At 44.2% G+C, this 16053-nt stretch overlaps 1 protein-coding gene across 1 annotated transcript; it reads left to right on the forward strand.

The window, feature by feature from the left end:
* Nucleotides 1-1614: 1614 nt before the first annotated feature.
* Nucleotides 1615-15671, forward strand: nat16l (N-acetyltransferase 16, like). The gene is made up of 7 exons (XM_046328535.1): nucleotides 1615-1700; nucleotides 2044-2191; nucleotides 6250-6447; nucleotides 6612-6721; nucleotides 6838-6961; nucleotides 14543-15183; nucleotides 15284-15671. The coding sequence occupies exons 3-6, from the start codon at nucleotides 6259-6261 to the stop codon at nucleotides 15122-15124; spliced, it is 1005 nt and encodes a 334-aa protein (XP_046184491.1). The 5' UTR covers nucleotides 1615-1700; nucleotides 2044-2191; nucleotides 6250-6258; the 3' UTR covers nucleotides 15125-15183; nucleotides 15284-15671.
* Nucleotides 15672-16053: the final 382 nt, after the last annotated feature.

Below are 16053 nucleotides of genomic sequence, written 5' to 3' on the forward strand. Positions count from 1 at the left end.
GTTGTCCTGTAGGAAAGTGAACCTGAGCGCTCTGTAGAAGGTTTTCATCAAGGATTTCTCTGTACTTTGCTCCGTTCATCTTTCCCTCGATCGTGACTAGCCTCCCAGTCCCTGCTGCTGAAAAATATCCCACCACAATGCTTCACCGTAGGGATGGTGTCAGGTTTCCTCCAGATGTGAAGCTCGTCATTCAGGCTAAAGAGTTTCATCTTGAATTCATCAGACCAGAGACTTTTGTTTCTCATGGTCTGAGAGTCCTTTAGGTGTCTTTTGGCAAACTCCAAGCGGGCTGTCATGTGCCTTTTACTGAGGAGTGGTTCCGTCTGGCCACTCTACCATGAAGGCCTGATTGGTGGAGTGCTGTAGAGATGGGTGTCCATCTGCAAGGTTTTCCCATCTCCACAGAGGAGCTCTGCAGCTCTGTCAGAGTGACCATCGGGTTCTTGGTCAACTCTCTGACCAAGGCCCTTCTCTCCCAATGGCTCAGTTTGGCCTGTCGGCCAGCTCTAGGAAGAGTCTTGGTGGTTCCAAATATCTTCCATTTAACAATGATGGAGGCCACTGTGTTCTTGGGGACCTTCAATGCTGCAGAAGTGTTTTGGTACCCTTCCCCAGATCTGTGCCTCAACACAATTCTGTCTCACACCTCTACGGATAATTCCATCGACCTAATGGCTTGGTTTCTGCTCTGACATGCACTGTTAGCCATGGGACCTTGTATAGACATGTGTGTGCCTTTCCAAATCATGTCCAATCAATTAAATTTGACCACAGTTGGAGACAAATAAAGTTGTAGAAACATCTCAAGGATGATCAATGGAAACAGGATACACATCTGAGCTCAATTTTTTTTGAGTCTCATAGCAAAGGGTCTGAACACTTATCTAAGTAACGTATTTCTGTTGTTTAAAAAAAACTGTTTTTAATTTGTCATTATGGGGCATTGTGTGTAGATTGATGAGGGATTTGGTGAGGGTGAGGGGTGGGTCATCATCACTGATAACATTATTCCTGTCAAGATCTGTTTGCATAGGTGCAGCATATGCAAACAGCATATGCATTCAACACCCTGGCTGGCAAATGGCCTGTCCATAGTCCATATCTGACCAATCTGACCAATCGCTATCACATGCAATGTTGCATGCCTTGTCTGGGCAGTCACCTAGACCCAACATATCCAGAACTTGACTCAAAGTGAAACTAAAAGAAATAACAGAGTTGGTTTGGTAGAACAAGAACTATGTATGTGTATAACTATGTGTATAATCTGCACTGTGTTATTCCGCCGGTCACTATTGTTGCCGTCAACATGTTTACACATTCTATAACCACACTGAACAAAGTTGAGTAATTGAAAATGCATATATCAAAACTAGACACCTTAAAGATGATGTGTACCAAAAATCGTTGTCCTAACTTTATTTTAACACACTTTACTTTTAACACATTTTCCACCCCACATTAGCTGAGACAGAAATTACTAATGGCCTTTTATTGTTGGGACAATAAAAGTGGCAATTGATGAAAATTAAGCATAATTTGAATGATTCAGCGATATTGCAATGTTCTGAAATGCGGGCTTTTATTTTGAAGGTTACTCATTACGATATAATTATGACGTTGTTTTTGGTGCTGCTGGCAGAATACTCGTAAAATCACGGGACTGACGGATTTCCAGGCGACTCAAAGCAAGTCACGAGGTATGAAATGTTGTTCAGTCTCTGTATATAGATTCCTTACACATGATGTTAATATTTCTTTATCATATTACTTTTCGGGATAAAGTTGCAATGAGAAAATGTCTGCTATTGTGATAATGTTCAGTGTTTGCAAGTCTAGCCCTATGTTTAACAACTTCTTAATGGAAAAGTAATTGTAACATTGCAACAACAAAGTTGTATGTTTTGTTGGGGTGCATTGAAAACGGATCCCTGTATTGCCAAAAATTGATTGGTTTTCGTTATTGGCTGACATAGCCTGCGTGTGTTGTCCTGTGTTGAATGTCTAACTACACTTGCTGCCTGGCTGTCTGTCTGATTACAGCCTACAGTAAATTACAGCCTACAGTGACTTTGCAATGTAACAGCTAGGCCACGGAATTGCTTTAGAACCGACGTGGTACACTGACCCGTGTTGGGGAAGCTACTCTGAAAATACTGTTTACCAAGCAATTACTTCACACTGGAAGAAGGTAAGCTACTCTAAATCTACCTTTAAGAATAATACTGTTAACTTAAGTTACTTTGAAAAAGTAGTCCACTACATCGTGTAATAAAGCCTATTAACTATTAAACACACAAACAATGATTCAAGTGAGAAATAGGCCAGTCTGAAGCTGAAAAAGAAATGAAACGATTGCCTAATTCACCAATACTTTGTTTTATTACATTTTGAGTGTAGGGGGAAGGAGTTTTGTTTTTTGGCTAAACGTACCCATTTGAAACGGCCTATTTCTCAGGCCCAGAAACTAGAATATGCATATAATTGTCAGATTAGGATAGAAAACACCCTAAAGTTTCCAAAACGGTCAAAATATTGTTTGAGTGTAACAGAACTGATATTGCAGGTGAAAACCTGAGGAAAATCCACCAAGGAAGTGCTGTTTTTCCTGAAAGCACTCTGTTCCTTGGATGCCTTGCCTCCATTTAAAGGGATATCAACCAGATTCCTTTTCCTATGGCTTCCTCAAAGTGTCAACTGTCTTTAAACATAGTTTCAGGCATTTATTTTGAAAAAATGAGTGGAAGATCACTTCCTGTCAGTGGATTTCTGGGTGTTCGCAGTTTTTCTTGCGCAATAGAGTGGGGCAGCCATTCTCTCCCTCTCCTATTGAAAAAGCTACAGTCCCGGTTGATAAATTATTGATTATATATATTTTTTTAAACCTGAGAATTGAATACTGAGGATTGCTTCTTGACACACTACTCGCTTAACCTGGAAGCCAGCCGCACCAATGTGTCGGAGGATACACGTCCAACTGGCGACCGAAGTCAGCTTGCAGGTGCCCGGTCCGCCACAAAGAATCGCTAGAGCATGATGGAACAAAACCAGTTCTAACCATTTTTCTTTGCATTATTCAAATTGGATTAAATAAAAAATAAAACATCTCACTCATCATACACACAATACCCATAATGACAAAGTGAAAACATGTTTTTAGACATTTCTGCAAATTTATTTCATTTACATACGTTTTCACACCCCTGAGTCAATACATGTTGGAATCACTGTTGGCAGGAATTTCAGCTGTGAGTCTTTCTGTGTACGTTTCTAAGACCGTTGCACACCTGGATTGTACAATATTTGCCCATTATTCTTTTCAAAATTCTTCAATCTCTGTCATATTGGTTGTTGATCATTGCTCGACAACCATTTTCAAGTCTTGTTATAGTTTTAACTTAAATCTTCTTGAAAATCTAACTCGGCCACTCAGGAACATTCACTGTCTTCTTGGTAAGCAACTCCAGTGTAGATTTGGCCTTGTGTTTTAGGTTATTGTTCTGCTGAAAGGTGAATTCATCTCCCAGTGTCTGGCGGAAAGCAGACTGAACTGAGTTTTCCTCTAGGATTTAGCCTGTGCTTAGCTCTATTCCATTTAATTTTTATCCTGAAAAACTCCCCGTCTCTTAACGATAACAAGCATACCCAAAACATGATGCAGCCACCACTATGCTTGGACTAGATTATGAATGACTCTTGGCGTAATGCATTGCTTGACTGCCGTGAGGATGATAATTAGCCTGACGACACACAAAATGAATCCGCTGCTCTGTTATTCGCTACATACTTCTCATTGTGGAGAAGAAACTAATGTCCGTGGGCGTTGGCCAGAGCAAGGAGTATGTGTAGCCAGGCAAGATGATAAGCACAGTCGTTCGCAAACTGCTTCCCCAAAACTATTTGTTCTCGAGTACTAGTTTGTTGCACAGAGGCTGTGTAATATAAGTTTTGGTTCTACAAAGATGTATCCATAACATTCAATAATCAATGAATTGCAGTCATTTTTGCACCATGCGATCAATTATAATTTCTAAACATGTATTTTTTATCTCTGTGCTCTTGATCTATTTTCCTGCGCGCATTGGACAAAGTTGGTGGTCGGAGCACGTCTCTGGAGACAGAGGAGCGTGCATTAAAACTTCTTAGTGCTGCAATCCCGTTAACGGTATCGATATGACAACAGCCAGTGAAAGTGCAGGGCACCAAATTCAAAACAACAGAAATCTAATCATTCAAATTCCTCAAACATACATGTATCTTATACCATTCTAAAGGTAATCTTGTTGTTAATCCCACCACAGTGTCTGATTTCAAATAAGCTTTACAGCAAAAGAACCACAAACGATTGTTAGATCACCACCAACTCACAGAAAAAAAGTCATTTTTCCAGCCAAAGAGAGGAGTCACAAAAAGCACAAATAGAGATAAAAATGAATCACTAACCTTTGATGATCTTCATCAGATGACACTCATAGGACTTCATGTTACACAATACATGAATGTTTTGTTTGATAAAGTTCATATTTGTATTTAAAAAAATCTCATTTTACATTGGGACGTTACGTTGCAGAGAGCCACATAATTTTACAGAAATACTCATTATAAATGTCGATGAAAATACAATTGTTAGACATGTAAATATAGGTATACCTCTCCTTAATGCAACTGCTGTGTCAGATTTCAAAAACACTTTATGGAAAAAGCCTACCATGAATCTGAGTACGGTGCTCAGAGCCCAAACAAGCCATAAAGATATCCGCCATGTTGTGGAGTTAGTCAGAAATAGCATTATAAATATTCACTTACATTTGATGATCTTCATCAGAATGCACTCCCAGGAAATCCTAGTTCCACAATAAATGTTTGATTGGTTCTATAATGTCCATTATTTATGTCCAAGTAGCTACTTTTGTTATGGTGTTTAGTACACAAATCCAAACGCTCGAGCAGGTCCAGCCGAACGTCGAACGAAAACTTGTATTACAGGTTGTAGAAACATTTCAAACTAAGTATAGAATCAATCTTTAGGATGTTTTTATCACAAATCTTCAATAACGTTCCAACCGGAGAATTCCATTGTCTGTAGAAAAGCCATGGAACGCAGGTCGCTATCCTGTGAAATGCGCATGACCAGGACCTGGCTCTCTGCCAGACCACTGACTCAGAGTTCTCATCCGGCCCCACATCACAGTAGAAGCCTCATTCAAGTTTCTAAAGACTGTTGACATCTAGTGGAAGCCTTAGGAAGTGCAACATAACCAATGCATATATGCATATATTAGCAACTGGAACTTAGGAGCAGGCCATTTACTCTGGGCACCTCTGGGCACCTTTCATCCAAGCTACCTAGTACTGCCCCTGCAGCCATAAGAAGTTAATCCTGCTGAAGGACTCATTGCGGCCAGCACTAGCAGGTCAAAATAACGACTAAAATGAACGAGTCACTAGCAGGTCAAAAGCGTTGTTAAAAAAGAATGAATCATTTGCAAACTTCACACCTCTTCTGTCTTCCAGCTGATGGCAAAACTCAAGTGGAACAGCATTATTTCTGCTTCGTGCACAAATTAATGTTGTTACACCGATGAAGAGAGTGAAATATTCCTCGATATTGAAAAAGACCCCTGCCACTAATAATAACAACGCAAGCCTATCGATACACTTTCCTACTCATTCATTACAGCTGCAGTGCTGGCTGTAGCGCAAGTGGAAGTAGGAAGACGTTGCATTTTGTTGCTCATAAGTGTTGAATAAAAAGTGTTGACAGTGCTGAGTAGGAAGTAAAACATGAACTCGCTCACAAAAACAGCAGCGCTTTGCTGTACTCCTTGAAAGTGTCTCTAGTCAAGGTTTTGAAATCTCACAATATCAACTTTGCTGTACCTTTCTTTTATACCTGCTACGTTACTGCAGACACTGTAATCTGAGCCATCCGATTGGCCAGCAGTAGGCCTGTAGTGCACTTGAGTTGCTTTCTGGACCCTCCGGGGGGGAAAATGGGAACACTAGGCCTGTTGATTGGGCACCTACCGCCAGCACCCCCTAAAAACAACAACATAAAAAAAACTGCAAAGATAAATAAAACCAAATGCAAGGCGGCCTCGTTTTTTGTGTTTTTTTTACAGAAATGTTTGCCGATTGACTAGGAATGTCTTTGAGATCAACCAGTCAATCGCGATTGACCAGTTAGTGACCACTGATATGTAGCCAATAATTCTTTACTCCATTGTTTGTAAACACCAACTTTTACAGACAGAAACCATGGCAGGTAGCTGTGTTGGGGAGAGCGACGGCCTGACATTCTGGGTGGCTGAACAAAAGGACTATGATGACGTCATGTCCATTTCTGTTCAAATCTATGGAGGGAATGACTACCTGCCTCATCGATATGCCGATTGGATGACTGAGCCTGACAGAGCGGTTATACTGGGACGCAGAGATGGCAAATTGGTCCGTGTAGTGCTCTCTCTCTCTCAACTTCTATCCATCCCCATTTCTTCCTTCCGTATCTCTCCATCCATCCCTCCCTCTCTCCCTTTCTACCATCCCTCACACCCTCCCTCTGCCTCCTCTATCCATCCCTAAATCCATCGTCATCCCTCCCTCTACCCCAGGTGGCACTGGTGTCTGGTCTAATCGTTGACGAGGGGTGTACAGTAGTGGTGGAGGGGTTGAGGGTGTGTCCAAGCGAGAGGGGTCGCGGTGTGGCTGGGGTTATCCAGAGGTTTGCGGATCTTTTTTTATGATTTATTTGTTTATAGATTTGTTTTTTGACACACAACAAAAAAGAAAATTAAATCGTAAATTAAAGACGAATGTACGGAATGTATACATATACAGATTTGCTGACCAGTACATCCAGCAACTGTACCCCAGCGTCAGGACCAAGAGACAAACCAAGGTTGAAGAGCCTTCAGCTGGGCCCACACAGACATTATCCAAATTCACAGAGCTAGGGAGACGGGTGAGTTATAATTCATACTATACTAATATATACTATACTACTGTATAATTTACTTTACTGTACAAACCTTCAACGTTTTTGATGAGTGGTGTAGAAAACTGTTTTGAAGGGTATTGTTTGCCGTAACCCTCAACCACAACCCAAACCCTCAACCACAATCCAACACAGGGACCCAACCCAATACACCCCAAGACCTCTGAGGTGGTGACTATGGAGAAAAGGGGTAAAGGTGGAGAAAGTTGTGATGACCGGACAAAACAAAGGGAAAACCAATCCTGACCGTTTCCCTTCTGAACCCTCCCCAATACTAACCTCTCCACCTACCTTCTACCCATCCCATTCAGTCTGTTTCCCAGAGCCCATTGTGAGACTCTCCCGCTTACCTTCACCAAGACAATCCACCACAACATCCCCAGCCTGAGATAAACCTGACACGGAACCCAAACCGGATGAGCGCGTGCGCCATTGTGCATACATTTATTTTGTCCCCCTACACCAAACACGATCACAACACGCGGGTAAAAATATTTTTTGAAACTAAAAGCACGAATCATTTATGGCAATTTAGCTAGTTAGCTTGCACTTGCTAGCTAATTTATCCTATTTAGTTAGCTTGCTGTTGCTAGCTAATTTGTCCTGGTATATAAACATTATTTTACCTGAAATGCACAAGGTCCTCAACTCCGACAATTAATCCACACATAAAACGGTCAACCGAATCATTTCTAGTCATCTCTCCTCCTTCCAGGCTTTTCATCTTTTGAACTTATATGGTGATTGGCATCTACACTTTCATAGTATTACCATGACGACCGGCAACTCAGTTCGTCTGTCAATCACCCACGTGGGTATAACAAATGACGAGATGGCACGTGGGTCCCTGCTTCTATAAACCAATGAGGAGATGGGAGAGGCAGGACTTGCAGCGCGATCTGCGTCAGAAATAAAGGACTTCTATTTTAGCCCTTGGCAACGCAGACGCTCGTTAACGTTTGGGTGCAATAATTGAATAGCATAGATTTATAAATTTATTTAGCAAAAGTATTTTGGTGTAGTCAGGGTATAAGACTTACTCATAAGTGTTTATATATCATGTTTTTCTTGAACAGAAGGTAGTTTCACAATCTCTAACATGATATGCGTAGCCTGTAGGTACCTAACACTCCTTGTGTAAAAGTGCATACATTCATGTTACGGCAAATTGTCCGTTATAGTTATTTTATTTTTTTACATTGGAGGATCAGAAAACTTTACATTATGTTTCAAGTTATAACAACATGTTATGAGTCCTTCAGTTTAATACAGTGTTTATAAAACATTTTTTTTACATGTAATTTGCGCTATTGGTGCCATTTTCTCTTTCTGACAAAGGTTAGGAATAAAAAGTCCCTTAGCACTCAAAATCCTGATTGGTCGTTTATCCAGTAACACGTGCAGATCATAAGATGTTCTGCTGACTTGCCAATGGCATCTGTTTTCTATCTCCTGACCTCCTCAGGGCCATTCAGAGTCATAAAGGGAGATCCGTTTATTGGCCTTGTGATAGGTTGAAAGGGGATGCTGTCAATAACAGAACTGTTGTTAACAGAACTCGTGGGCCCTCGTTACAAAAGGGTTACATAAAACAACAAAAATACTTGAATTCAGCCACAGAACAGATTGCATGATTTCCCCCCCCCCCAAACCCAGTGGTCACCAACCTTTTTTGATTCGAGATCAAATCGAGTCAAGATTTTTTTTTTAAACATGACTTTACATTTACATTTAAGTCATTTAGCAGACGCTCTTATCCAGAGCGACTTACAAATTGGTGCATTCACCTTATCCACATCCAGTGGAACAGTCACTTTACAATAGTGCATCTAAATCTTAAAGGGGGGGGGGTGAGAGGGATTACTTATCCTATCCTAGGTATTCCTTAAAGAGGTGGGGTTTCAGGTGTCTCCGGAAGGTGGTGATTGAGCCAGAGCAGCGAACAGTTTTGACTGGGCTGAGCGGGAGCTGTACTTCCTCAGTGGTAGGGAGGCGAGCAGGCCAGAGGTGGATGAACGCAGTGCCCTTGTTTGGGTGTAGGGCCTGATCAGAGCCTGGAGGTACTGAGGTGCCGTTCCCCTCACAGCTCCGTAGGCAAGCACCATGGTCTTGTAGCGGATGCGAGCTTCAACTGGAAGCCAGTGGAGAGAACGGAGGAGCGGGGTGACGTGAGAGAACTTGGGAAGGTTGAACACCAGATGGGCTGCGGCGTTCTGGATGAGTTGATGGGGTTTAATGGCACAGGCAGGGAGCCCAGCCAACAGCGAGTTGCAGTAATCCAGACGGGAGATGACAAGTGCCTGGATTAGGACCTGCGCCGCTTCCTGTGTGAGGCAGGGTCGTACTCTGCGGATGTTGTAGAGCATGAACCTACAGGAACGGGCCACCGCCTTGATGTTGGTTAAGAACGACAGGTTGTTGTCCAGGATCACGCCAAGGTTCTTAGCGCTCTGGGAGGAGGACACAATGGAGTTGTCAACCGTGATGGCGAGATCATGGAACGGGCAGTCCTTCCCCGGGAGGAAGAGCAGCTCCGTCTTGCCGAGGTTCAGCTTGAGGTGGTGATCCGTCATCCACACTGATATGTCTGCCAGACATGCAGAGATGCGACTCGCCACCTGGTCATCAGAAGGGGGAAAGGAGAAGATTAATTGTGTGTCGTCTGCATAGCAATGATAGGAGAGACCATGTGAGGTTATGACAGAGCCAAGTGACTTGGTGTATAGCGAGAATAGGAGAGGGCCTAGAACAGAGCCCTGGGGGACACCAGTGGTGAGAGCGCGTGGTGAGGAGACAGATTCTCGCCACGCCACCTGGTAGGAGCGACCTGTCAGGTAGGACGCAATCCAAGCGTGGGCCGCGCCGGAGATGCCCAACTCTGAGAGGGTGGAGAGGAGGATCTGATGGTTCACAGTATCGAAGGCAGCCGATAGATCTAGAAGGATGAGAGCAGAGGAGAGAGAATTAGCTTTAGCAGTGCGGAGCGCCTCCGTGATACAGAGGAGAGCAGTCTCAGTTGAATGACTAGTCTTGAAACCTGACTGATTTTGATCAAGAAGGTCATTCAGAGAGAGATAGCGGGAGAGCTGGCCAAGGACGGCACGTTCAAGAGTTTTGGAGAGAAAAGAAAGAAGGGATACTGGTCTGTAATTGTTGACATCGGAGGGATCGAGTGTAGGTTTTTTCTGAAGGGGTGCATCTCTCGCTCTCTTGAAGACTGAAGGGACTTAGCCAGCGGTCAGGGATGAGTTGATGAGCGAGGTGAGGTAAGGGAGAAGGTCTCCGGAAATGGTCTGGAGAAGAGAGGAGGGGATAGGGTCAAGCGGGCAGGTTGTTGGGCGGCCGGCCGTCACAAGACGCGAGATTTCATCTGGAGAGAGAGGGGAGAAAGAGGTCAGAGCTCAGGGTAGGGCAGTGTGAGCAGAACCAGCGGTGTCGTTTGACTTAGCAAACGAGGATCGGATGTTGTCGACCTTCTTTTCAAAATGGTTGACGAAGTCATCTGCAGAGAGGGAGGAGGGGGGGGGGGATTCAGGAGGGAGGAGAAGGTGGCAGAGAGCTTCCTAGGGTTAGAGGCAGATGCTTGGAATTTAGAGTGGTAGAAAGTGGCTTTAGCAGCAGAGACAGAGGAGGAAAATGTAGAGAGGAGGGAGTGAAAGGATGCCAGGTCCGCAGGGAGGCGAGTTTTCCTCCATTTCCGCTCGGCTGCCCGGAGCCCTGTTCTGTGAACTCGCAATGAGTCATCGAGCCACGGAGCGGGAGGGGAGGACCGAGCCGGCCTGGAGGATAGGGGACATAGAGAGTCAAAGGATGCAGAGAGGGAGGAGAGGAGGGTTGAGGAGGCAGAATCAGGAGATAGGTTGGAGAAGGTTTGAGCAGAGTGAAGAGATGATAGGATGGAAGAGGAGAGAGTAGCGGGGGAGAGAGAGCGAAGGTTGGGACGGCGCGATACCATCCGAGTAGGGGCAGTGTGGGAGGTGTTGGATGAGAGCGAGAGGGAAAGGATACAAGGTAGTGGTCGGAGACTTGGAGGGGAGTTGCAATGAGGTTAGTGGAAGAACAGCATCTAGTAAAGATGAGGTCGAGCGTATTGCCTGCCTTGTGAGTAGGGGGGGGAAGGTGAGAGGGTGAGGTCAAAAGAGGAGAGGAGTGGAAAGGAGGCAGAGAGGAATGAGTCAAAGGTAGACGTGGGGAGGTTAAAGTCGCCCAGAACTGTGAGAGGTGAGCCGTCCTCAGGAAAGGAGCTTATCAAGGCATCAAGCTCATTGATGAACTCTCCGAGGGAACCTGGAGGGCGATAAATGATAAGGATGTTAAGCTTGAAAGGGCTGGTAACTGTGACAGCATGGAATTCAAAGGAGGCGATAGACAGATGGGTAAGGGGAGAAAGAGAGAATGACCGTTGGGAGAGATGAGGATCCCGGTGCCACCACCCCGCTGACCAGAAGCTCTCGGGGTGTGCGAGAACACGTGGGCGGACGAAGAGAGTGACTTAAACATTTTTACATTAACATAGTAAAAACAGTTCTGTAGAAATAACGTTTGCAGTAGGCCTAATACATTGGCTATATGCCAATATTGTTGTTCTCAGACCATATTATATTTCAAAACTCGAGTTTTGATAACAAAATAGATATATATATATATATGTATATATGCCATTTAGCAGACGCTTTTATCCAAAGCGACTTACAGTCATGTGTGCATACATTCTACGTATGGGTGGTCCCACTACCCTGGCGTTACAAGCGCCATGCTCTACCAACTGAGCTACAGAAGGACCAGTTTGTGTAACACTTGCGAGGCACAGCTGGGCAATTTTACTGGACAGTTTATAGTTTATAATTTTACTGGATAGTTTACGAGTTGTATAACCTTTCAAAACTATTTCCCAGTCTAATCCAGTTCCCAGTTGTCTTGAATGCACTGAAGTCGGAAGTCAAAGATTTCAGAGTTCCCAGTTTTTCTTTTAAACACGGCGTTCGTATCAGCGGAGGGAGGGAGAAAGCAGCAGAGGGGTCCACCTCTCACGGTCTCTACTCTCTCCTTCCTTTCCTCCGGTGAGACTGACCAGAGAGAGAGGACAGTCTTCCACCTGATGGTGAAACTCAAGTCGCACACGACAGGCTGCTAATAATAATAAAAACGCAGGGCGATCGATACACTTGGCTACTCATTCACTGCAGCTGCAACGCAAGTGGACGTAGAAAGAAGCGCGTTTTATGTTTTGTAGTAGTGTTGAATACTGATTTACCGCCCCATGTTCCTCCACCCTCTCCAGACCAGACTGATTTACCGCCCCATGTTCCCCCACCCTCTCCAGACCAGACTGATTTACCGCCCCATGTTCCCCCACCCTCTCCAGACCAGACTGATTTACCGCCCCATGTTCCCCCACCCTCTCCAGACCAGACTGATTTACCGCCCCATGTTCCCCCACCCTCTCCAGACTGAATTTCCATATACACATGCAGACCGAGGAGGAAGTTGCAATAGGCCCGTGCAACCCAAGTTTTGATATCAGCACAAACAGAAACCATCTTAAACCTAATCCTATAGCTTCATGTCCACATACTGGTTCAACCCTAACCCCTGCCTCAACCCTAACCCTATCTTCATGTCTCCATCCTGGTTCAACCCTAACCCCTGCCTCAACCCTAACCCTATCTTCATGTCTCCATCCTGGTTCAACCCTAACCCCTGCCTCAACCCTAACCCTATCTTCATGTCTCCATCCTGGTTCAACCCTAACCCCTGCCTCAACCCTAACCCTATCTTCATGTCTCCATCCTGGTTCAACCCTAACCCCTGACTCAAACCTAACCCTATCTTCATGTCCCATCCTGGTTCAACCCTAACCCCTGACTCAACCCTTACCCTATCTTCATGTCCACATACTGGTTCAACCCTAACCCCTGCCTCAACCCTAACCCTATCTTCATGTCTCCATCCTGGTTCAACCCTAACCCCTGCCTCAACCCTAACCCTATCTTCATGTCTCCATCCTGGTTCAACCCTAACCCCTGCCTCAACCCTAACCCTATCTTCATGTCTCCATCCTGGTTCAACCCTAACCCCTGCCTCAACCCTAACCCTATCTTCATGTCTCCATCCTGGTTCAACCCTAACCCCTGCCTCAACCCTAACCCTATCTTCATGTCCACATACTGGTTCAACCCTAACCCCTGCCTCAACCCTAACCCCTGCCTCAACCCTAACCCTATCTTCATGTCCACATACTGGTTCAACCCTAATGTTAGCAATTTATGTTATTCTTGAATAACACAAACTCCAAAGCAAATCAGGGGGAGACAAATGGGTTTATTCAGTGAGGACAAATCAAGGTGTTATGCTGGGAGGTAGATGTTCAGATGTTCAGTCTCCCCTGTCCTCAGATTTTCCCCACCGAACAAAGATGCCATTGTATAACCCCCATCCTAGCTTGGGGTTGACCAATCAGAAGTCCTTGCAGGACAACTGAGCCAATAACCAAATAACAAGTTTCCTGCCCCCGGCTCAATGCACAGAACGTAGCTGTCAAGACTGACATCCCACAGATCCTAAACAGATGTTGAACTGAAAACCAACTCATTTTGATCGTTAATCCTATTCCTCTGTGTTGTGTATTTATCTTGAGAATATTCTTATACTAACATTAACCACAAATTCCTTTTTGAATTTTTACTTCTGTGTCAAAGCCTTTTGAAAGGCAAATGTGCAGTCTGTCTGCATGTCCTATTTCTTCCTAAAAAGCAGCCCAAATGTCAGTATCTCATACCTGGAAACACAGTGGTTAAAAGTCTGTCTCAGCGTGTGGCTGTGTGGTGCTCTATACAACTGCCTTTCAAAGAACACCTGACTAAAGGAAGAAACAGCATGTGTCTTTGTCCTAAATGGCACCCTATCCCCTATATAATGCACTACTTTTGACCAAGGCCCATAGGGCTCCAGTGCACTACAGCATGAATTTGGGATGCAAGCCTGTGTCATGGGTACTGGTGTGGTGAATACAATATGAAACAGTGCTGTGTACTAATGGAAACACTTAGACTGGTTTATTGCAGCAGTAGTCCCATTGAGGACTGCGGACCGCATGGAGACAAGTTATATCTAATCTAACTGAGTCAAAGAGTGCGTCCCAAATGGAACCTGTTCCATATAGTGCTGTACTTTTGACCTCAGCCCTATGGGCCAATAAAGTTGAATGGATGATTTATTCATTGAGTTTCTGAGGGAGCTTGTTAGGGATAGGCTGTGCTTGTATTGCGAAGAGACTTGCGCGCGCACACACACACAGATACACAGATGCACACACACAAACTATTGCTGCACCTTTCACAAGGGGACAAACACCACAATGGACTCGTAACTAAGGTCTCAAACCACCCCCGTTTTTCTTCTTTTTACATCTACCTCCGCTTCATCCCCCTCATATATATGTTTGCTGTCACTGTTTCACCCACTCGTTTTCTCTCTCCCACTCCCTCATTATCTCCCTCTCTCCACCCCATCCCCTCTCAATCTATCTCCGTCTCTCTCTCTCTCTAGGCTGGACTCTCAGTCATCGGGGAGGCCGACATTTTCGAGGGTTTCATCTCACACCTGAGGAACAAACTACATTCCACCACAGGAAGTGAGCCAGGTGTGTCCGTCCCTCAAATGTTTCTGATAGAGGATGAGCAACACCTGAAGAACATCCTCCTTGATCCTGAACTCCCCTCCAGGGTTGAACTTCCTGGTGGTGCCATTATCCAAGACTGGCAGGCCTTACAACCAATCGAAGGCAACCTTGAGATCTTAGCAAGGCGAAACCTCACCTGGTTGGCCGACAAGCAGGAAAGACCTGCCTTCCTCAGCTTTTACACTCCACCTTATCCAATCCCGTATAAGGGAGGATCGCTGAGATTAAATATCGATATGTTTGGAACTGATCTAGTTTCAGCAAAGACTGCACTTGTCGGCCATTTTGAGAAAGTGAGGGAGAGGAAGGAGGTGAAGGGGAGGGTGATGGTTCATGTGTATCTGAATAAGTCGCTATGGGAGGGGATGAGGGAGTTCTGTGAGGGATACACAGGGATAACGAGGTGTAGAGAGTACTGGGAACAAATGGTTCTGGAGAGAGGGATGTGAGGAGATGGGGAGAGCAAAAGAGAGGCCAGTGAAAGTGCGCAAATTAGACTTGGAGAAGGGTTTGCAAATTAGACTTGGAGAAGGGTTTGCAAATTAGACTTGGAGAAGGGTTTGCAAATTAGACTTGGAGAAGGGTTTGCAAATTAGACTTGGAGAAGGGTTTGCAAATTAGACTTAGAAGGGTTTTCCACATTATCTTGCTTTTATTATTTGAATCAGCTTTATAGTGCTAGGGGAAAAACTAAACATACCCCCCTGGGGGAGGGTTAACCATGTAATCAATATACATTATATATCATACAGTATCTAACATACTTTTTATATTGATTTGATTGATTGGAACAAAGCCAGCCAGAAGTTAATATGATTTTTTTTTTTTTTTTTTACGATTGTGATGATGCAAGAATTTATAATGGGACATTACAGGAATAAATGTTTTCTTATTAAATCATTATACATTTTTGTAAAGACAAGTCTATCAAATCACTGATTCATCATGACTATGAAATGCAAATCAGTATCAATAAGAATAAATGAATAGAATGTCGCTGATCATTCTCTCTCTCTCATTACTGTATCCATTTATAACTGAAGCAGGTGGAGCTAAAAGGGGGGGGAAATGAGAGTTTAATCGTCTGCATCATTTCCAATCCTGCGTGTGTGTGCGCTGCATGGAAAACATGAATGAAAGCACCATGAATCCCGGTTGCTGTCTAATTGATACAGTATGTCTGTTATTCAGTACTTTAGGTGAAAGGTGATTCAGATCGTTGAACTCAATGAACTCAATGAAGACTGACGCTGTCGTGCTCCATCTCACAGAGAAAAGAGCTGGGTATTGTGGCTCCAGTAAACTCAATGACCTTTCTCTGTAAGACGAATGAATACATGCTTCCTGACTCTTCATTAACTTATAGTACAATTGTATC

The sequence above is a fragment of the Oncorhynchus gorbuscha genome, linkage group LG25, assembly GCF_021184085.1.
Source record: "Oncorhynchus gorbuscha isolate QuinsamMale2020 ecotype Even-year linkage group LG25, OgorEven_v1.0, whole genome shotgun sequence".
Taxonomy (NCBI): domain Eukaryota; kingdom Metazoa; phylum Chordata; class Actinopteri; order Salmoniformes; family Salmonidae; genus Oncorhynchus; species Oncorhynchus gorbuscha.